The sequence below is a fragment of the Acyrthosiphon pisum genome, chromosome A1, assembly GCF_005508785.2.
Source record: "Acyrthosiphon pisum isolate AL4f chromosome A1, pea_aphid_22Mar2018_4r6ur, whole genome shotgun sequence".
Taxonomy (NCBI): Eukaryota; Metazoa; Arthropoda; class Insecta; order Hemiptera; family Aphididae; genus Acyrthosiphon; species Acyrthosiphon pisum.
The window spans coordinates 155,201,882-155,226,757 of record NC_042494.1 but is presented as its reverse complement, the minus strand read 5'-3'; the positions used below and the strand labels follow the sequence as shown (position 1 = coordinate 155,226,757).

Sequence of the window (24,876 nt, the reverse complement as noted above, 5' to 3'; positions counted from 1 at the left end):
TCACCTAGTATGTAGCTTGTTCAATTTCAAAAAAAAATAAATATTTTTTCTATACGTGACCTAGAAAAGTGGTCAGTAAATTCTACCTACGTCGTTAAAAACAGTAGTCAGGCATCGTGAAGACCAGTCCTCCACTTATCGGTCTAAAACCACAAAACATACATGGTGTTCCAACATCTTTTAGGTGTGATTTTTAGTAAAATGATTTCCTCTATCACAATTACAGTTCAAAGAGCCACTTTACATTGTAGATATATTATTTACCAATATTAATATTTTATGCTATCCTACATGCTATATTGATTTTTTGTTATATTACGTAAAACTCAGACTCGTTTGTTCAAACACTTCCAAGATGTATGTCGTGTTGTTAAAAAGACCTTTTGCCAAAAATATAAAAATGACCTATTTTGTATGCATTTAAATGTGTTAGCCCTTCCGTACATATTATTATTTACAACGCAATGAGATTGGAGAGAAAATTTTTAACGCCCGAGAAAAGTTGTATAAAAGTGAAGATATTATTATGTAGTAAATTGTCCCTGCATTTTCTTCTTGTAAACTGCTATTTATTTTTTTTTTATTATTTACGCAAGTAAATTAATAAATATAGATATATTTTACGCACTATATCAATAGGTGCTTAAAAATTAACATTCTAATATTATTATTAAAAAATAATAATATAAGTTATGATAGGTAGTACGTGTATTTCCTGTACATTATATGTGTATTGAATACTATTAACAAATTTAATTAAATGCAAGATAAAAAAAAATTTGTGTTAATTTGTTACCTACAAATTAAACAGTCTTTAACTCATTGAGTATATTTTGAATAATAAAAAAAAAACTGTGTACATTATGTATATTATAAATCAAGGTTGGATCATTTAACGAACAAATTTAAAATCGCGATAAAATAAAACATGTTAAGTACATATGTTTTTTGCAATTTTTTTAAAAACGGTTATACGCATTTTTCAATGTTAACAACCGTAACATACAGAAAACTTAATTACTATGTGAATCTTTTGGAACACTTTTTATATTCAAAACTGTTTTTACCAAGAAACCAAATAGAAACATAATAATATATACCTACTGTTGAACAAATCACCGTTTTAATGATTCGATCACTATTTTTACGTCTTCTGCACGATTGATTAAGTTTATTTTCATCGACTGCGTGCATCACAATCTCAACTGATTTTACTGCGAAAATATTATTCACATGAAAATATTTAATAACAACAACAACAGAGCTACGCTTCGGTAAGTCGATAATATATAATTTTTAAATAGTTTGGTTTACACAATAAAATAACTTGGTCATTCAACCGTTTTAAATAAATGTGGTTTTTGGACTGGCGTTATTATAATTTGTGAATTATTCAAAGAGCTATATTTAATATATATTCTCATAAAGATTAATATTGACTTAAAGTTTAAACTATAGTTTAAGACCATTTATTATTCCATAATATTACGCATTATCTTTCAATTATTCGTCGCTCATTTAGTATTGTTCAGTATAATATTGTATATTATATTTTCTAATGCTCAAGCGCTCACCCTGCCATCAACAATGGCATAATAATATCAAGGGGTTATTTATTACCTAACTATATATTATACATTATGATACTATGATACTAAACTTAGGTGAAACTAATACCGGGCAACACGTTGTTATTGCCCTCAACTACCCATAATCTACATAGTTTATTATCAAAAGTTTTATCAGGAACAATGATAAGCAATTTTAACTATATAAAGAAGACATTTTTCTTACCTTAGGTACTATACTGCAGCAGTAGTATGTCCATAGGTTTAGTTAAATAAATGGGTTTATCAGATTTTCCTTGATATATGATATACAGAGTGTATTGAAGAATTAAATATTTTTTTCAAGATTCCTCATTGAGGCTGAAGGTTTTCCTAAAAAAAAAGTATCCATATTTTAAAATCTATAAAATTCACTATTTATTATACTTTGACTAATGCCATACTCCGAATTGGTGTCGACTGTTGTGACATTATTGAAATGAAAAAATTATAATATTTATAATTATAATATAATTATGTCCTTTGGTATTCAGTATTCACAGTGTTGCATTAAAAGATCGTCATTGCCGATATGGTAGTGTAGATAATATTATGTAGATAAACTACATATTGATGACTTCCATAAACATAGTATGACGTATAAACAACCGTATTGGAAGTTATTTATACTGCTTTTAATCTATAAATATATACTTAGATATATTATTAAGTCGGTATACTTAAATAATTTCGTCATAAATCTGAGCCATAATATTGTTAATTAATAATTAACCATTTATGGCTACTCTATAGGTTATGCAATTTCAAATATAAAACAAACATTATTTGGGGAGATGGAGTGGCCGAGCGGATTAAGGCGTCGGTTTCGACGCACGCCCGCGCCGGTTCGAACCCGGCTGCGGGTGGCATTTTTCTTCGGGCAAGTCAAGGTGTCCGGAGAGAAGTGCCGCCATCCCTCACCATCGGGATTCCTACAGGTGCCCACTAAAAAATCTACCAAACCTAAAACACACGTGTTTACAAACCTACAATTTCCTCCCCTACAAACAAAAACAAACAGGCAAACAGCTAAAGGCCATAGTTGTCGGGCTTCATGATAAATAATAAAAAACATACCTAAGTATACCTAAGTCACAATAACTGGTATTATTTTTTATATACTCAACTACAAAGTACCTTAGATAATAAAATATTAAGTACTTAGGCAAATGGATCCAATTCAACTCAATGTTTATTAAAATAAATGTAAAAATTGATAGATATAAAACATAATAGGATGTAGTGAGGTGTCCAAAATGGCCAAGATAATTTAATCCAATATTTTAATAGGTAATAGTTCGGTAGGTAATTTTTTTTTTTAGTAATGCTTTTATTTTTCATCTCAAAATAATTTTGAAATGTATTCGGTACAGCTGTAAGCATGCGACGGGCGGAGGGGGTTCAAAATACCAAAATTACCTTTTCTAGATACATGTTTAACAAACTATATTTTGTGTTCCGGGAATTATGACAAGTTATTAATTGATCGTGTGCCAACTGGACTACCACGTTCATAACGGCCCATCTTGGGGTCCGGGCTATCGAGGATCTACTGTACATTATTATAATTTTATTATTATGAATAATATAATATTATATTAATTAATAGGTAACCATTATTTTCGTAGTAGAATATAATGAAATACGGTACGATTACAGTATTCACTAGGACAAAATAAATAATATGTTCAAGGACTCAAGAAGTATTAACGTATTGTCGTATTTTACTCGCCAAACATAATATAAATCCACAGACTTCGTGCATTATTAATGCGGATGGAGGGGATTTAGCTCTACTTCAAACAGTTCTAGTTGCAGACATTTACCCCTACTTTAGATTGTCTGAGTATGACCGCATATAATATTATATTATAATATAGGTACATATCATCGTATGATACTGTTTTGAATAAAATCTTTCTTCATTGCGCCTCCTCTGATATAACCCTCTGCGAACGTCCTTGGTATCCTTGAACGTCACCTGATCGTATTAACAATTTCCTACCAATGTCTTAACAGACGCCTAATCATGATACATAACCTATACCAATGTTTAAAATTTAAATTAATGTAAAATACGCATAACAGGTTTGCGAGCCATATAAAAAGATTTTAGCACTCACTATATGAAACAGAGTGCCGAATGACATCGATCAGCTCATACGCATTGCGTAAGCTATAGAAGGTGGTGTCTTGCGTTTTTGTATATGATCTTGTTTATCTACATTGTATTATTAGAATAACATAGAATTAAACATAAATTTTGCGGGGTTTGACAAGTGTGTGTTTTATCGTAAGAGAGAGAAAGATTTTAGACTTGAATAAAAATTCTTTAATTCTTTTTAAAAGTAAATATGTTAACTTAAACAATTAAACAAACATTTATTTTATGATCATTTGTATTTAAGAAAGAATTCCTGGTATCCGAAAGGTAAGAAAAAAATTTTAATTTTGATTAATATAACAATTTTTACCACATAATTAACTCTATATCGTAAATTAAAGCACTTCAGCAAGCATTTTATAGATAGGTGTATTATTTGAACAAATTTAAAATCAATGATAAATTAGAAATAAAATTGAAAAAATGATTTTGTCAATGGCATTTAGAATAGAGCTTATAGAATTTTTTTAAGATGATGAATACTCATAAAAAATAATAGTTTCAAATAGGGTCAAGAGGGGTAAATGAACATAAGAGTAATTGGAAACAATATTAATTTCTCATCGATAGGTGGTGATAACAATATATAACTAACCTAAAAAAATAATAAAATTCTCATTTACCCCTTATAGCCACCAAGTAATATGGGGCAAATGGAAATATGAGTACCTCATACATTTAAGTATTATAAAATCAATGTTAATGACAAATATTTTTTAAAAGTCCCCAGAGGTCATTACTACAGATAAAATACTAACAAATTTGTTTGTTTTCATTTACTCCGAAAAATATGTTTAATCATGTAAATGGAATTTTTTTTGAAAATAGGAAGTACATTAAACTTTTGATTGCCACATTTTCATTACTGAAAGTGTTCTAATTAGATCATAACGCAAAATTTGCAAACAATTATTATGACAACAATAATAATTGTATAAAATATGCGAATTTAAAAATATTGTTTCCAATTATCCCCCTTGACCCTAATGATTTTCAAAATGTTATGAATATGCAGATGTAAGTAACAAACAATTTTTATTTTAAACCTAAATAGTTGTAAGTTGCGCATGTCTAGACAAAACACATTATTATATACATTGGCGATAATGTTAATGTTATAAAACAACAAAATAAGAACTTTACTATAATTTAAATCCTTAAAACATGATCATTTTAACAAAAGAAATCAATCTAAACACTTCATAATAATAATATATCATGGAAATAAAAAATTTCAACCCATTACAAATTTTATACTACTGCTTATAAATTAAAAACTATAATATAGTGTCCAACGGTTTTAAGGGTCTTTTTTAAATTATTTTTGTTAGAATACTACATATTTTGTTTATTTTACCATATAATATAGGTAATATAAATGAGCTTGTATTTAACTGTTTGGTCTTTGAAATACAATTTGGAAAAATCTTTCCTATATATTATATAGTATCATTTAAATTACATTTTATATTATTTACACTCATTCTCACCGGAACAATGGTTGTCTCCATAATCACCTAAAAAATTAAAGAACATAAACAAACAACAATTATAAGAGTTTTCCTGGTTTATCTCTATACTTACCTGATAACCTAATTATCTATCTACATTTATTCAACACTCATTTTCTTTCATACTGTTAACATGTACACACAACAGTACAACAGTATACACCGTAAAACTCTTATTTTTATTGTAAATTATTTTAACCATGTAAGAACTTAATAATTTGAACAAACAGGTCGTAAAAAAAACATGAGAAAATAATTTGACCTTGTAATCTGTTGATAAATGATGACTATACGACGTAGGTGTCATATATATGACTAATTTTTAAATATTTTTTATGCATTTATATCATTTATAGACACGATATTCAATTAAGATATTATCTATAATAGTTTGTGAAATACAGAACTGACAAATTATAAAATAAACTAAGGTTGTGTTCGATTTCAAATGTAAATAGAGCGAAGAATGTATGTAGCAGTTTTACCGGATGTTGGTTTTTTTTTTACGATCCGTCATCACCTTTTGAGGCAGTAAAAATGTTTCGATTTTCAGCACTGGTGGATCTAGTTGGTACTTTGAGGGGCAAAAGTAAAAATTGACAGTATTTTTCAAAATAATCGGGAAACAAAAAAAAAATTTTAAAAAATGACCGGATCCTTAGATAAAATTGATTTGGTTTTTTGGTGCAACTCAAAACGAATTACTATAGATACTTGAAATTTTAACTAAATGTTAATATATTTAGCATTTTCTATTTTCCTGATAACATTTTCAAAATATTTTGACTCTTTTTGAGCTATATATATAGACATTCGACATTTTTGATTCTCTTTGTCTATAGATGTCGATAAAAAAATTTCACTCGGTCTAAAACCTTGGAAATTTAATGCAAGGTTCTTTATAAACTGTTCAAATACCAATTAAAAATATCAAAAATATATATCACAATATTTTTTTATAAGCATTAGACGAGATCGAATATTCACGCGTAAAATAAAGATTTCACATAATTTTCTTATTATATCGTAATTGGAGTTGACAGGCAACCTTAGTTCAGAATCATTTTTTCGTATGTATTGATGTAGATATCAATCAATCATTAAATTCATATTTAATACAGCCATTACAGCGATTTACTCCTTAATAACGGAATACACGGGACACCTACAACTGTAAAGCAGAGCGGTTAACTACTTCCTCCCTTTTTTTTGCTATGAAATAATATTATATTTTGCTCCAATTCTTCCCTAAATTAACTTAAAATTAGACCTTTCCTGTCAAGTATGTGTAACGAAAAATTGAGCAGATACTGAAAAATTGTGATACCTTTGCTAAAAAGAAAATTGAGTATTCATTGATGCTTTTAGGTATAATGTAGTGGAAAAATATCTATGAGGGCATGCTATATTTTATTATGAATTTTATTTAATTTAATATTTTTTATTATTGATTGCATACTTATGGAAATAAACAAAAATACACAAAAATCGGTTAAAGAAAAAAAATTGAACTCAGCCCAAAAACACATGCATATCAAAAAAATAACTTTTATTAGTGGCACTCTGCATGACGTTTATATACAATTGTTTAAAATACTCATTAAATTATTTAATCAGTAAATATGTGTTGGCTGATGAATATAATAATTAGGAGCTGAAGATCATACTCTATAACAAGACACACAGCCAGTTTTTTTTTTTATATGATGATGATAATTACCTAAAATTAGCGTTTTTAAAAAAATATAATAAAATTTACTGAATATTTATTGTAATAAACTTATATAACTTGCACTTTTTTTTAAAACTGTACATACTCATATTATATTAGGTAAAACTAAAATAACAGTAACATACAATTATCGATCCAATTTCAATGTTACGTTTTTTCATAATTCTGAAAAAAAAATTAATAAATTTTAAAATTTTAACATCTATTAAGTTAGTATTAAACTTTCAATTAATTGTTAGAATGCATAAACAATTCTTCACATGTTTTAAGGAGCTTAAATTCATCCAGCAGTTTAAAGCTGATTTAAAATAAAACATTGTTAATAATAAAAGTTACAACTTACATGGAATTATTCAGACGTTTAACTCTAGTCGAGACAAATAAACTTCTGCACCAACTACATTCTTGTTAATAACAATCATTGAACTCGATCTACTTTTATGAAATGAAAAAGTGATTCCTACAGTCAGAAAACTTGTTGAACTTATAGTATTTGTGACTTACACCATTATGAGGTCAACACAGATATGACTGAATAAACATTTTAAAATTGTAAACACTTTAGAACTATTTAACCAATAAATAATTACTGGAAAACAATTAAAATACTCCCTCTCAATAGCTTCCTTATCCCATCATTTTATTTATTTTAAAATTACTAGTAGAACCTAATCCTTACATGTTTCTGATTAATTTTTAAAATCGAATTTAAAAAAATAATTACATTACAAAACCAAGTGCTTGTAATAATAGTTCTGGTGAACTGCAATTACATGCATTTACACAGTATATGGATTATGAATAGTCGTAACACCGTTTTCAAAGACAGACAACTATAGAGCTATATTGTAACGACTTATTATTAATATTAAGTGCATGTAATTTAATAGAATCTGCAGTTTTGCCATAATTCCCATTATCAATATACCTATCAAATTATTTAAATTTTCACTACAAAATACTTATAATTATTTAATTAATATTTTGAATACATTTTTTCGTTTAACATACATGATTTATAAAAAATTAATAATTTAGAGTTTAAAAGTGTTTAAAATCGTTCAAAAAAAACGAAAACACGTTTTTCAATCCCATTAAAATATATTTGAATTAATTGTCGATACGCAATAGGCCATCGATATACCTTTACTATATATTGTATTTTCTTTACTAGTACTTCTCGCTGTCCAATTTATACAACATTTAAGTATGAAATTCTTAGCATAATATTATTTTTATATTTTTTAATATTCCTTATACCTAACTGTCTTTTTGGTATTATCGCCGTGGATATTGTTTATAGTTTCCATATAAGGAATAATCACACAATCTTTTATTTTTGGTCAACAGAATAAGTCTTCCGGTGAAAATAGTTCAGAGACAAAGAAAAACACGTTATCCTTAATGTTAAGTCCTTGTGACTTAAAAATAGAAATATCGTTCACAATAATATGAAATATAGATTTTATGAATAATTGGGTAGGTGCCCTGCACTTTATGATTTATGTAATTTGTATACATAGGTCTATCATAAAATATGTAAGACGTACCTACACGTATAGCATACTCCCTATGTTTCGTCAACCATAACTTAGCTATTCTTGAAAACGTTTTAAAACGCGAATCAAAACAATGGAAACAATAAAACGCAAACTGGTTTATTCTACTGCCAATAGCATTAATGTTTTTTATAACGAACAGCTCCACTCACAGCTCACAGACCACTAAACTAGTATCATCAGTGACCGCGTACTACGGTGTAACACATCGTTGAATAATCTAAACTTGCCTTAAGCATTGCAATAGTTACGAATTATGTATTTGTTTTGATTAGAAAAATATAATATTTTATGTGCATTGTTTTGCTCCTCCGTCGATTTTGTTGATCCAAAGGATTAGGTAAGACATTTGACATTTTAAGATAAAGGAACATTATTGATTTTAAGGCAAAAAAAAAGTTAAATTTTTTTTTATAGTTATTATGAGTTTATAACCAAAAACATTAGCTATTTACGTTCTTTATTAAAAAGTAGGTTTTTCTGTATTAGGTATGTAATTATTATTTATGAAAATAAATTATTATTATTATTATTATTATTTTATTATCATTTTATTCTTGAAAATTTATTTGTGGAATAATATTTTTACGGGCAAGTAAAATTGCTTCAAAAAGAGATAAAATTGATTGTTTATAAGAATCAGAATCAATAGTATAGTACCTAGCAGCTACCTACTAGTTTCAAACAGTTTTTAAAAATATGTGAAAAACAGTGAAAAGTTCGATGAATTAACATCCAAAATTATATTTCTCTGAATTGTTTTCGATAATATCGGTGGTGTTCAAATTAAAAATACTTAGACTACTATCATATTTATTGTTGAACTTAACAGAAATATTTCAAGATTTGGATAAGATATATTGAAATAGTTTACGATAAACGTTTTTAATCAACCACATATTATGATAACTTAAAATATTTAAATATTAAAAAAAAGTAAATGATAATATGTTTTTGCTTATCGTGACATAAAAGCTGATGTCTTGTTAATATGCAAGTATAAGGTTCGGGTTATATCTGCTTAAAACATTGGAGGTCAACAATCTAAAAACGCTATCAAATACCATACGTCATATTGTATTAGTTTTAGGTACATAAACACCCCTAAGTTAAGCTGCATAACCAGACTAAGGATCAGTACTAAAGATACTTTTTATTTAGTAGTAAATACCTTAAATGTTTGTCACGTCATCTCCGTCACAGTAACGCTTAACAAATCAAAATTTACGTTCAGCAGTTTTAATTTTGCATTTGTTATTTACTTAAATTTAATAAAAATGATTTGTTTAAAATGCTTATGCCTTATAATCTTAACAAGAATTATGTTAAATGGCTAATAATTTAGTATACTGTCTAATTAAAACCAAAAAACGGACATTATTTTGTATAAGTTACATTTAACGATTTGCTATAGACATTTGATAACACGCTAAAATGATTAATATAATAAAATAACCTTATAACTACGACATAATAGATGTATTTGTATATATTTAATAAAAGGCTTCACACAAAACTATTAAATTTTCAATTTACCCAATAATTTATTGTCCCCTATAGGCAATAATGATCATAATATTGTAGTGAAAAGAAACTTTTAATGTGTAGTCATCATGCTTAACTTATTTTATTGTTGTAATTTATAATGACGTTAATGAGTTATGACCCTATAAAAAATGAACTCGCAGAAGTTTATGACAAATATATAATCATTAAATATAACTTGTAAATTAAAGTTGGATTGTTAATAAACAAGATTTGATCGACAAAATGTGTGTAAACATAAACAAATTGTAATTATAAGTATTTAAATAAAACTTGATACTCGAACAATTTGGTGTATACCAATTTCTTCTTTGATCTATTAGCATAAGAATAATTTAGTATTTTATGTATATTTGATACCATTAATCATTAGTAATAAATTATATAATTTCCTGAACAACTAAAAAAATATTCAAATTATATTTTATAACATTGAAACGCGTATTAATTCATACATGGTAGTAAATATTATTGTTATTCGATATTTGAATATTTTATTGTTATACAGTAAGTACTACAGATTTCTATGATAACTAAATTACTTCATTTTTTTTTTTAATAAACTATGTTCGAACAAAATATATTATAATCATAATATTTTGTATTTAAATATCAAATAGGTATGTAGTTAATAAACATTACGCATCACTGTCAAATAACGAAGCAACTATTCCACTGGATTCTGCAAAATAAAAGGAGTGGGCATAGGCACCGGGAAATAAAAAAACCTATAGTAACAAATAATATCCCCACTTTCCAATAAGGATACGGATTATGACATTACACCAACTTATAAACGACATTCCGCGGCTCATGAGTTGCCGAGTAGGTTTCCGCAAACCACGTAAAACGTTCTTTGGATCCATTGGTTCTTAAAATATATTAATTATTTGTTTACAATATTATGCACTACTAAAAACTGTCACGCCGATATTCAGGATGATATACATTTCCTACGAGACGCCTTGAATTACCGAATATTGTTTTCTGCGCACATTTGTTCGACAAAAATTTGTATTTGTACCTATATTATATTACATGAGTTGGGTACGTGTACTTTGAGCCACGATAAATAAATCAGTGATCATATAATGAAATAAAATATGAATAGTAATAAATAATATACATGGCGTATTTTAATGTCTTTTAAATATTTTTTTTGATTGTATTTATCGTGTGATTTTTCTATCAAAATAAGTTCATAAACATATTTAGTCAGTGGGTATCTGTAATCGTATTGCTACAAAATCATTAAATAGTTATTATAACGACTTTGCATTAAGCCCTTTAGTCGTAACCCTCCTACAGTACTTAACAGCAAAAATCTTTACCCGGAATCGTAACGGCAATCGAAAAGGAGTTTGCCTTCAAAATATAATATGGTAACTTAAATATACTAATACGCCTTACTAATACCATATTATATTTATTATATTATATCTATAATCTCATTAATATTTTTAACAACTGAGTTTGTTTGAACTACAAATTGTCTACAATTTTTTTTTTTTGAATTACTGTTATTTAGTCCAATTAGATTCCATAAAATAACTATACATTTCGTGAAAAAATAAATTATAAACTATAATTAGATTCATTTAAATTACAATGATCTTCAAATTTCTATAGATATGCCCACTACTTATTTCGTGAAAAAATAAATTATAAACTATAATTAGATTCATTTAAATTACAATGATCTTCAAATTTCTATAGATATGCCCACTACTTACATTGTCCATACCTTATGCATATGTGTGACTCGCTATGTAATGCAGCAGATACGTATTATACCTGCAGCATCAGTAATAATTTCAAATCTGGTTTGAAGTTTTAATCATAGAACGTTTTTGATTTTATTTAAATTAATTTTTCTACCTCAAAACCAATTTTAATAGTTATCAACAAACAAGTCTCGCTTTATATAATATACTATACTAGCTGATCATGTGCACTTCGTTGCCCGTACAAAACACCAAATCTAGAAGATTCAACATTTATGTTCAATTCGTAATTTAATATACCAGGCGTATAGTGATGTTTAAAACTTACCGTGACGAATTCCCGAGGATTTCCCCATTATAATCTCCATTAAACATATTTAAACACGGTCAAATCGTGTCTAGAATTATATTCTAGCATAATAACTATTTTTTTCTTGCATTTTTCGCTTTCCATTGGAGAAATAACTTTTAATAACGGTACCTAATAACAGTAATAACCAATTGCTAATTTCTTCTATAGACATAAGCGGTGTTTATGATTTGCATGTGTAAGTTTCCGAATGGTCAAAAAATTAGCGTTAGGAATACCATTTTTACAAAGTTATATCTATAAGTGTGGTTTTGATGGTTTTTACCAATTATAAAATACAGGTCTAAAATTATATACTCAATTATAATAACAATTTTATTTTTTGTAACCAATATTTATTATTTACCCTATAAGAAGAAAACATATATTATTATTTTGTTTATTTCTGCACAAATTTCTAAATTTGCAATAAAAAAATTAAGGGATACGTCTTCTTGATATAAAAATAGCCTATAGATCTTTGGGATAATGTAGCATTCTTATGGTAAAAAAATGTTTTAAGTTAAATAGTTCCAGAGAATAGTCCTAACAAAAAAACCGTTTTCCTTCTTAATTTCGTAGTATAGATGACATTATAATTTTTAGTAAACAAATTAATTGCTAATAACACACCGTCAATAAGTTTATATTGGCTAAATATTAGGTTATTTCAAATATATTGACTTACATTTTCTTGTAATGTATCAATGGTTTAATTTTGGTTTAACATTTACGCACTAAACTTTTACATGCAAATAAACATAAAAATACAATAATTATGGAGAGTTTATTTTTATTTAATTTCGGGGCCACTAAAATCATAATCCGGGCTTGGGTGATATTTGGCATAAAAAAATAGTATAAATTGGTTGTAATATTATAGGTACAAAATAATATAGCCATAATATAGATAGTAGAAAATTATATAATAATATAATAATATTTTAAAAACGTATTAATCATAAATTATTTGCAAAGACTTCCTTGTAACAAAATACAGAATATGAAATAGATAAATTAGATAACAAACAACCTTTAATAATAATATCTATTAACCAAAAATCAGATAGAACAAAATTTAACCTTATACACTGAGAAATAATTATCATATTAATTTTAATATTTAAATATTCAGTCACATATATTATAATCATCACCCTAAAGTAAAAAAAATATATATGTTAATTATTAATTATATACTGTAATATTATATCGACTCTTTTACCTGCATTAGTGAATATAATAATGTTTCGATTAAAAAATGATTATTGAATTCCGTTTTTCGTATATCGTATATTTTACATCACAGAATACATCTCTATAATAATTTATTAATATATTATAATATGGTGTTATATTTGCATGTTTAATTGTCAACAAAAACGAATATCATATTATTTAAAAGCTATATACCTAGTAATATCCTAAATATTTACATTTTTTAAATGTCATATATAATATATATATAATTAATATAATTAGTTATATATTAAAATATGTAATGCTATAATGGCGCCAAGTCACCGAAAACGAAATTTCGTATTCATGACCAATAAAAAAAAATACAAAAAAATCCAAAATAAACAAATCGTAAATATTATAAAATACATGCTGTAGGTACAACAAAGCTCATAAATATTTATAATATTCTTAAAGTAGTACGAGGAAGTGGTTAGGTATACGTTAATTCACAGACTCTAAATTGAAATCCGGTTATATAATATTATTTAAATATATGTCATAAGTTTCGATGGTTAAGCGCAGACATGTTTCTAAACTGTTCAGGAACCACATTTGAAATTTATTTTTAGTAAAATGTTGCACTAAATATTCAGTCATTTTTTAAAAAATATATATTCAAAAATAGCCTAACTTCATCAGTGATATGAAATAAAATAAAAGCCTAGATAAATAGTACTTATCACAAGTTGCGCTTAACCATTGATTTAATTATTTATTATTAATTTATCCTATAATTTATACAATTAATGTGTAATAACTATCAATAATCAAATTAATTTAAGAGAAATATTAGGTACAATATAAAATGACGCAGTGATGATGATCAAAATAAAAAATATATATTAATATATAGGTTTCCTGTTACTTACATTAATATGTAAGTAACAGGAAACCTATAATAGCCATCTTTCAATTATTTTCTTGAAATAGTTACCTACAGCATAAACAGGGGCGTCATTTCACATTTTTTCATGGGATGCAAAACCAATATTGAAAATCTAAAGTAATACCAGTCGCTCGAGTCAAAAAAATCATGGGATGCATTTGCATACCCTTGCATCCCACAAATGACGCCACTGGCATAAAAATACGAATATAAAAACGAGTCAATGGTATTACCATGTACATCATAATATTATAGCCATGTACAACCTACGTTAATATATAAATTATACATAGGAAATATTATTAATACAAATATAGTAGGTTACAGTAGGAATGAGGAACACATTATGATAGAACTGGTTGAAACTATTATTTTTCGATAGGACAGTTGAATTACAGTACTAGTTTATTTTATAATATATGCCCAATATGCGTATAATAATAATATTATGTTCTACATAATGTTCAACAGTAAACAGTGCGAAAAAAAATGTAATAATTATAAGTTACAATCGGAAAAACACGAACAAAAAATAATAATCACTACCAAATCTCTTTTGGGTTTCCCAGAAACAATATTTCCAGTTTTTAGCCACGTTTATATAATACATAGGTACGTTCTCTGCGCATTAGTTAACCTTGTACTGAGACAACAGAGTAGATAATTATTGTTTTAACACAACGGTTATTAAAATGTATTAGAACATCATGTATTATAACACGTATAATTATGTAGGTTCTATATTTTTTGAAAACAAAACGTTCAGAGAAGCTAAGAGTTCGCATCGAAAAATTTCGTGTCAGGTGATTGAAAAAATCAAAATTGTATACAAGTTTAAGGTAGGTATAAGTATCCAATAAGGAAATCGTAAGGTTACTTCCAATAACTATGTATAATGTGCTATACTGATAATGACGTGTAAAAGCTACCTATAGTGTATTATGGTACCTACCTGGCTCTGTAACAAATCACAACCAACAGGCAATCGTCTTTACGGAAATAAGATACTATAATATATTTTATAGGAAATCATTATTAAAAAAAAAAAAAAAACTAGGTACCATAATTTAAAAAAAAAAAACACGAAAATCTAACGCTCGTCGTGGATTTTGTCGTTCGGGAACCTGTAGACGCACGACCTTGAATACCCTACAAGAATTGGCGACGGCGGACATAATATAATATAACATTTTGGGACTGTAGCCATTGTTTATTATGGCGAGATGAAACGAAAATAAAATCGCAAAGAAAAGTCTATAATAATATGATAAACCGGATAAACGGGTGAACGCTGATCGTATATTGCTCAACTGCTACACAAAAGCAGCGCATTACTGTTGTAGTTGTACCGGTTAGGAGGAAGTCATGCGGCATACACGTTATTTTTAATATTTTTTTAACGTGTGAAACCACGATATTAATTATTATTATCATCAATTGGGTCGGGCACGCTTACTAGCTACGCCAACACCAATAATTGTACAAAAACATGATTTTGCCTTGTCTGATAGTATCAAAAGGTTAGCGCCACTTTATGTTGTTATCATCAGTTTCCGTTAAATACTCAAAAATAATTACTGGGGGCCCTGGATATTGATTACTAAAATTAAATTATTTAAAATGCATAAAGTCGGACAAGTGGACACCACCCTGCTTGCTGCCTTACAGTATTCGTGAAGTGTGTCATTGTAATTGATGTGTTATATTTGAATTCAATGATTGGCCATTGCATACGAAAAACGATTCTGAGCGGAGATGTTTGTCATCTTAGCATACTCGTATAAATAACTAAATTTTATAATTAAAAATAATTGATAAAAATCGAAAATATATTATAAAAATATAAATAATTCATGTTATCATTACTCCAGTTTTTTTTTACAAAATATGTTTTTAAAACTGCAAAGAGTTTCGAAATTTTGATTTCCTAGCATATTTGGGTTTGATTCAATAAATAGATACTACTTAACTACCCTAACTTAACCTTTTAGAGTATATGTATTATGCATATTGTAAAACGTGAGTGTTTAATGTCTAAAAAATACATCGTGAAATAAAAAGTTGAAATAGATCATTTCCTATTGATCTATAATATATAATTTAAAATAAATAAAATGTTCAGTACATTATTTTTTCAACATAATATGACTAATACTTGTAACTTATCATAATATAATATAGGTAATAATATAGGTAGGTAGTTTTAAAAAACATTAAATGTATGTTATTAATCATTACATCCGTAAATAATTGTCTGTACCTAATACACATTAAATATCAATATTTCAAATGTAAACTATTGGTACATAAAATAAATTTGAAAATAATCAATGGGTATTGCCATAATGGATAAGGTTGAGGTTTGACGTAGGTACGTAAATTTTTTAATAACGTATTAGAAATATGATTATAGTTACTATTTTAATTCTAATCAATAAATGCGTGGTAATACAATATATGTTTTTATAGAAGTTATTTTTTTTTTAACAAATACCTATTGTGTATTTTTCACATTCTTATTTTATTTTATTATTTAAGTAATTTGTATAAAATGTAATGCTGAAAACTACGACTTTGAATACATTAAGCTTAATAGCTGTTAATTATTATGTATACTGATATAATTTTTTTTTAACAGTTATAAATCTTAAGATGGAAGACATCAACCTCGATCATGTACGTGAAACAAGTAATGACATAAATTTAGCAGTTAAAATCACTGACGCTTATAAAGCATACAACTCAGCGGCTGTCGTATTAAATGGATTCAACATGAATGTGGAAAAAGGAACAATGTAATTAACTTTTTTTTATCAACTTTGTTTTTGATAATTATAGATACTCTACAACTTATTTAATAGTTAACTAATATTATTTTATTACATTTTACCCAATAGATATGGCTTATTAGGACCAAGTGGATGTGGCAAAACAACGTTACTCTCTTGTATTATTGGCCGAGGTAGATTGGACTCTGGACACATTCAACTTTCTGTAAAAAAGAAAAAAGAAATAGGTTACATGCCACAGGTAATTACAAAAACTACTATATAATTTAGAATGACCATAATTCATAATTAGTAAGACTAATACAAATATAACGGATAATAATAATACACTTTAGAATTATATTAATATATTATTATAATTAGACGGGATGGGGTGGGTTGTGGGTGTATAGAGAAAAACTCAGACTGATCTCATAGTATCCTCTCCGTAAGTACAAAATCCTATAATAGTTATCAGAAATTCAGACATCATAATACGCGGAATTACAACCCAAGAGATTCTTACCGGTCTGACGCCAGACATATAAATTTTTACAACTATAATAGTCACTAGTTAATAGTTATCCATCTATCAAAGTTTTGATCAATAAATAATTGAGTATATTCATTAACACTGTAAATGGATGCACATGGAAATTAAAGAACATCCTATAAGCAGCAGTGGATTAGGTAATTTTTACCCCTAGGCTAATAAAAATAATAAAATTATTTTTTTAATACCAATTAAATTATACCTACCTACTTCGTACGTTCACCTTAATTATTATGTTATATAATAGGTACTATGCACAATATGGAAGACATTGAAACAAGTTTTAACCTACTACCTATTTATGTATGCAATTAAGATTAAAATTCTGTACGTACCTTTGTCGATATTTTGAGGAAATTATCACCCAGTCGCCGTGACCTTTATCTCAATATTATAGGTATAACCCGTTTAAATCTACCGGATATTATCTTATTGTTGATTTAATATAATAAGTAACTTGAATTAAAAACCAATAATATAATACATTTTTTATATATGTTCCCTTAATTGTAACATGAAGGTATCATTATATATTATTAGCGACTTGATTATCAGCTACACTATTCTAAACCCATACAAATATACAATACATACGTAATAAATATTGATGTATAATCCAACACACGGAGGTCTTATACTATATAATATGTATAATTTAATAATAATAATACATTTTTTATAGCATTATTGAGTATATCCACATCATTAACGAGTGCTTAAATGTTTTGTCGGTAGATAATCGTTAACGCAATACTCGAAATTATGCATTTAACGTGAGGCACTCTTAATTTCAGAAAACACTCATGTTTTTGAAAATATTTCTTTTTCATAATATTTTAAGTTTTCACTAAGCAACATTTTTGGAAAAAATTATATTTTACAATTTCTTAACGTAATCAATTTAAATATTTTTTTACTATTTTGAATTACAATATAATATTCTTTTAATTTTATATTCCAAAGCAGAATATTATTCCAAGTATTTTGTATAAAAATCAAATTTTGGACAAGTATACAAATATGCTTACAGTTTATTTAAAATATGCATCAATAATAATGCATTAATTAATAATTATTCATTCATTTAAGCTATATTTTAATTAATACAAATTTAATTTAATTAATTTATATTTCATTTCATTTATAAAAAAATTAAAACACTAAATAAATTTTAAAATTCAACTTTGCTGAACGCCTTGGACTGTTGATTGATCGGAAAAAATATACATAATATATGTTAGAAAATAATTAAGTATGGAATATTCAACGTAAATAAGTAATATCTATTATATAACTAAAACCCATAAATATGCACTAAAAGCTTGACGAATATGTAAAAAATTATAACGATAGTGGGAAAAAATTTTAAAAAATTATCTTTTTAGAAAAATTTTATTTTTAATGATTTAAAATTTTCAAAAACAAATATTATCAAAAATGCTAATAATTTTTAAAATAATCAGTGCCATACGTCAAATGAGTCACTCGGTATTTATATCATCTATCTAGTATCTATATTATATAAGAATCTAACTTGGTTTTGGAGACGAAGGAAACCGGTTTATTTGTTTATTTATTATTGTTTTTATTATTATTATTATTATTATAAATTATTGTATAAGTACTACATAAAAAATTGGTATGACAATAATTAGTATTAGGTACATATTATAATAATAATTATTATGATAATTATTTCACTTATATATTTTTATATTTTTATTTAGGATTTAGCACTTTACGACGAATTTAACATACTAGAAACTTTCCATTATTTTGGATCCTTGTACGAAATGTCTTATGAAGATATTATAGATAAAGGTGAAAAGTTGATCAATTTAATGGAAATGCCCCCGGCCAAGACTCAATTTGGTTCAATGAGGTAATTTTTAAAAAATATTTATATAAAATATGTAACAAACTTTTGATTTTCGCATTGATAATTCAATATTGAGAAATAATTTTTAGCGGTGGACAACAAAGAAGGTTCTCCTTGTGTACAGCTCTTTTGCACGACCCGAGTTTGTTGATATTGGATGAGCCCACTGTCGGACTCGATCCAATCATTAGTGCAAGGTAAGGTACAAATACTAAATGGTAAACAATTTAGTCTATTTGTCTTTCAGTAATCATTATTATTGATAATTAATTCTATTATTAATATTAATTTTTCATTATTATAAAGTATAAACACAACTATAAACCGGCTTAAGTCCCAATAATAGCAAATAATGTTGGAAGATTAAAATTGAAAACTAATCGTTTATCCTCTCCGAGTTCACTTGTACCTAATAACAATGATTTAATCTTTATATGTTATAAATAATTAATAATTAATAAACAGATACATTCTCGTACACTAAAATACTAAATGTCTATATAAATGTGAAACTATTTAGCATATGGGAGTATTTACAAGATTTAACGAACCGTGGAAAAACGATAATTATCACAACTCATTACATTGAAGAAGCACGGCTTGCAAACACAGTAAATTTATTAACGATACAATATTATATAATATTTTGTAATAAAATGTCTATGATTTCAAACTCGATTTAAATTCAGATAGGTTTGATGAGGAAAGGCATTTTACTATCTGAAGCGCCTCCATTGGAAATTATGGCGTCTTGCAATGCTGACACACTCGAAAGTGCCTTTTTAATACTCAGCCAGAAGCAGACTTCGGATACGGAAACAATTGTTGAGTACAATTTATTTTATCTTTAGCGTAGATTATGTCACATTGATGTGCCTAACATAGCATATCATGTTTACTAATACGGTAATATAACTTATTAGGAACCACCAAGAAAAAAATCCACTTTACAGCCAGCTACGACGTCACTGGAAAAATCATCACTTTTCTCGCCAAAACGGTTCAAAGCTCAATTATTGAAACATTGGTATTGGAGCGTCAGGAATTGGACGTTAGTATAATATTATATACCAACCGCTATTATACATTCAATAATTAAATTAAACTGTGCCAATTATTTATTTTAGAATCATTTTGTTTGTTTGTCTCTTACCACTTTTAACTATAACGATTTATAATTTAACCATTGGACAATCCCCACAACCACTCAACGTAGGAATCGTCAATTATGAAAATCCTTCACATTGCTCATATAAGACGTATGATTTATGTGATAGCAAAATTCCACTAAGTTGCAAATATATGAAGGAGATGGAAAAACATGATCTAACTCTGGTGATTAAAATTATATTATTTAAGATTTAAAATTTTACTTTTTTTCAGTAGTTAATTATTTTTGCAATTTTATTTAAATAATGTTTCTTAAAATTTAAGTTCCTACATATGCTTTCTTTATTTTAATCAATCATAAAAAGAATATAACAACATAAATTATATTTTATAACACCGACAGACAATGTACAAAGATGATGAGAAGTTAGCAAGACAAGACGCAAGACACGGTCATACGTGGGGTTTCGTAACATTTGCAAAAAATTTTACTGATATGATCGGAGTGAAATTTAGTGATCCATCAATAATGAGTTCACATGATATAGAAGAATCTGCAATTAAAGCATCATTAGATATGTCAAGTAATATTTTAGTATTATAATAATATTAAAAAAATAAAAATGTTAAATATAACTCTGTTTTCATTTCAGACTATGTACTTAGAACAATAATCCAAGGAAAATTACATCAAAGTTATAAAAGTCTCACTCAATCTTTTACAATTTGTAATAAAACTGCAGTTACTACGGCATTAGATCCAGTACCAATAACGGTATGAATGTATACATATAAAATATCAATAATTGTTTAACGAAAAATCATACTTATCAACCAAACCAAAAATGTTATTTTAGTTGATGGAGCCTGTATTTGGAACCTTATATGACATTAATATGTCACATTACGGAGCTGCAGCAATAATATCGATGTACGTTAATATGAAAATTTATATTATTTATTCTAATTTATGTATTTAACTGTGACTACCTACTGACTAGTAATCTTTTTAAACATTTTACGGAGCACCATTTTTGGATTAGTAAGAAGTCTCTAAAAATCATGCATGATACATCATGAAATCATAATAGCTCATCAATCATCATATAGGTAGGACATTTTAATTTCTAGATTTTTACATACAACACTAAAAAAAAACCCGGTAGAAATATTTCATACATCAGTACCTACTTCTATAGAAAAGTTTAAGACTAAAAAAAGATTTTAAATGCTTTAGAATTTAATGACACCAGCTGAACTAGTGGGCAGTGGCGCCGCCTAAGATTTGTATATTTTTGAGTGTTTCAACTTCAACCAACTTTTAAAAATGTTTTAGATTGGAGTTATACTTGACGTTCCTGTTTACAGCGTTATCAATTAGCATGGAGAAAAATAGCGGTTTAATTGAAAGGAGTCTTTCATCAGGTCATTATAAATTGATGCATTATTCTGCACATTAGGTTCATTTTCAAATTAATTAAATTAAATGTATTTATGAACAGGACTCACCATTCTTGAAGTTATTTTGTCACAATTGGTGGTACAAATTATAATGTTAATCGTTCAAACTATCACAGTATTCATACTACAGTTCATCGTGTTTGATCATCCATTTTTAAGTAGCTGGATTATGCCTTTTGTACTTGTATTCTTACAAGGAATATGTGGGACATTTATGGGTAAGTACATACACCTGATGTAAAAATTTAATTCCAGTTTATGCATTTATTTATAAAAAATATTTACTTGAAAGTTTAAATTCCAATGCAGTTGGAGAAGGAGTTTTTATAATAAGGTTTTAAAATGTTATACCCTTAATATGTCATAGGTTTTGCGGCGAGTATTACTTTTGATGAAGAGAAAATCACAACGTTCTTTGGAATATGTTTGGTTATGTCACAAGTATTTTTAAGCGGTAAGTCTTCGTGAAAAAACTTGTGATTGATAAATTATTAATACTTTATACTTTAACTCAGGTATTATGTGGCCATTAGAAGCCATGGATCCAATATTAAAAAAGATTAGTCTTTTCTTTCCATTGACTTTATCAGTTGACGCATTTAGATCAATAACTGCAAGAAATTGGGGATTATCTCATCCTATAGTTATGCAAGGGTTTATATCAATAACGCTTTGGATATTTGTTACAATTTTAATTTCAATATTAAGTCTCAAGTTTAAACAAGGTATTAAAGCGAAAAAATAAAGAACACCTGTTGTAATTTGTAATTTAATATTAATTTTAATGTTGTATTTCTGTGTATTTAAGTAAATTATTATGTAATATGTAAATATAGTATAGTATATAATAATATTTGATATTATTCAAAATAACTATTTTGTAGTTTATTATTTTTTAGTTTTTAAGCTATACCTACTTACAAATTGTTTACATCCCAATTACTATCAAATATAGTTTTTGTAAATGAAAAACAAAATAAAATAAATAACTACTAAGTTAAGTTCTAATTTATTATTGGGTAGAAATTTAATTACAACAATTTTTCAATCATTCATTTAATGTTTAAATATGCATTATGTCTCATGAAACATCTCCTAATTTAACTAGATTTATTAGTTACGAGTATTTGTGTTATTTTGTAAATATCGGAAAACAATTAATAAAACATAAAAAAAATGAAGTCATTTAAGACTTTTGATGTATTTTTATTTAAAAAATGCTTTGAGTTACAGCATGTAACCAATGTATGTATTAAAAATTACATAAATTAATTTAAAAATTTAATAATTTTATTAATAATTCAACTATACCAAAGTTCTCTCAATGGAACGGAGTCCCTCAAATATTAAAAAAATAATTTTGTGTACCCCTTAAAATAATATTCTAGTCAATAAAACATATTAAATAAATATTTAGGTAAGCACATTTTTTTACACCTTTGCATCCTCCTTCTAGTTTTTTTTTCAATTCAAGCGCTGATAATATTATTATACAATATGCTTTATAAAAATAAAAAAACGATGACTTTAAGAACTTTAAAACACAAAATAACCAAAAAGGCGGCACTGCCACTATATGATGTAAATGCAACACTGACTACGACTAACGACGAAACCGTCAGCATAGTAGCCAATAATTGTAATTATGTTGATGTACCTACAATCAGGGCCGTATTTGAACATTTTGTACCCCTGGGAAACATATTTTTCCACCCCCTAAAAAGTTATTTCTTATAATTTAAGGTACCTTTTATTTTGGGTCATAATTTATGACTCATAAATGTGGTTAGATTTTGAAATTTTTTTTTTTTGAAACCGATTTGTTTTTTAATGAGTTAAGAACAGTCAAGACAAAATTCGTCGGCCGGACTTAGTTTCAAAGTTATACACGAGTTTGCGAATTTCCATTCATCAGGGTTTTTTTTTATAAAATTTCTTTATTAACAATATAATATACAGTAAGTACAATAGGTAATTTCTGATTTCCCCAAAATTATAACGATAAAAAAAATCATTTTAATAATAAGATTTTAAGGTTTTGAAGTTTTTTTAATCTTATAACTTCTACAGAAAATTCGACCAACTTTTTTTATAGTACCATCATTAAGCATGGAAAACACACATGTTGAAGACAAAAATTCACGAAAATCGATTTCTAGCTAAACTCCATTCCTTCCAATATTTCATATTTTCATTTATTAGTTATCTCTTAAATCTCTAAGAAAACCAATGTTAAATAAACATATTATAGTTTTTATAAAAAAAAGTATACAGTATATACCTAAGTAAAATAAAAATGTATACAATATGAATACATATCTCAATATCAGAATCTAGTACTAGTGCCATTGATATCCGAGTAATTATGGTTTATACTCATATTATAAAGATAAATTATAAACTGAAAAAAATGTATTATTAATTTTAATTGCATTTTTTCTGATCTTAATTTTATTAATAATCATTAATCAAGACGTAGGTATTACGTAAAAGTAAAATAAACTTTATTATCATGTTGTGTTTTACTTAGTTACAACAACGCTAGTTGCGGGCTGTTATCATGTCATTTACAATTATCCAAGGAATTATTATTGTTAGCATAAAAATATATTTGAAAGAATATTATCCTAAAATAAAATTTGGAGAAATCTCCACCAAATCACAATACATAAGGAAAAAAACATTTTACATAATTTTATAGTTATAATACTATGTTGGCTTAAAAATAAAAAAAAATTCATGAAAATGTTCCGCCCCCCAAGTCCCACCAATAGGGGCAATGGCCC

The 24,876-nt window shown here is 26.7% G+C and overlaps 1 protein-coding gene across 3 annotated transcripts; it reads left to right on the top strand.

Annotated features, from left to right (window-relative positions):
- The first annotated feature begins 3,726 nt into the window (after positions 1-3,726).
- On the top strand, positions 3,727-23,280 carry LOC100167984 (ABC transporter G family member 23). 3 transcript variants are annotated; one of them, XM_003246481.4, is made up of 16 exons: positions 3,727-4,038; positions 16,958-17,114; positions 17,217-17,349; positions 19,368-19,522; positions 19,609-19,716; positions 20,040-20,130; positions 20,209-20,343; positions 20,443-20,570; positions 20,647-20,854; positions 21,033-21,213; positions 21,283-21,404; positions 21,487-21,560; positions 21,966-22,054; positions 22,132-22,308; positions 22,458-22,544; positions 22,606-22,835. In XM_003246481.4, exons 2-16 carry the CDS (start codon positions 16,972-16,974, stop codon positions 22,833-22,835), a joined length of 2,061 nt encoding a protein of 686 aa, XP_003246529.1. In that variant the 5' UTR covers positions 3,727-4,038; positions 16,958-16,971. The 3 variants fall into 3 exon arrangements, with proteins under 3 accessions (XP_003246529.1, XP_001950287.1, XP_029344494.1); XM_001950252.5 differs by lacking the exon at positions 3,727-4,038 and adding an exon at positions 8,606-8,913; XM_029488634.1 differs by lacking the exon at positions 3,727-4,038 and having other exon boundaries at positions 16,972-17,114; positions 22,606-23,280.
- Positions 23,281-24,876: the final 1,596 nt, after the last annotated feature.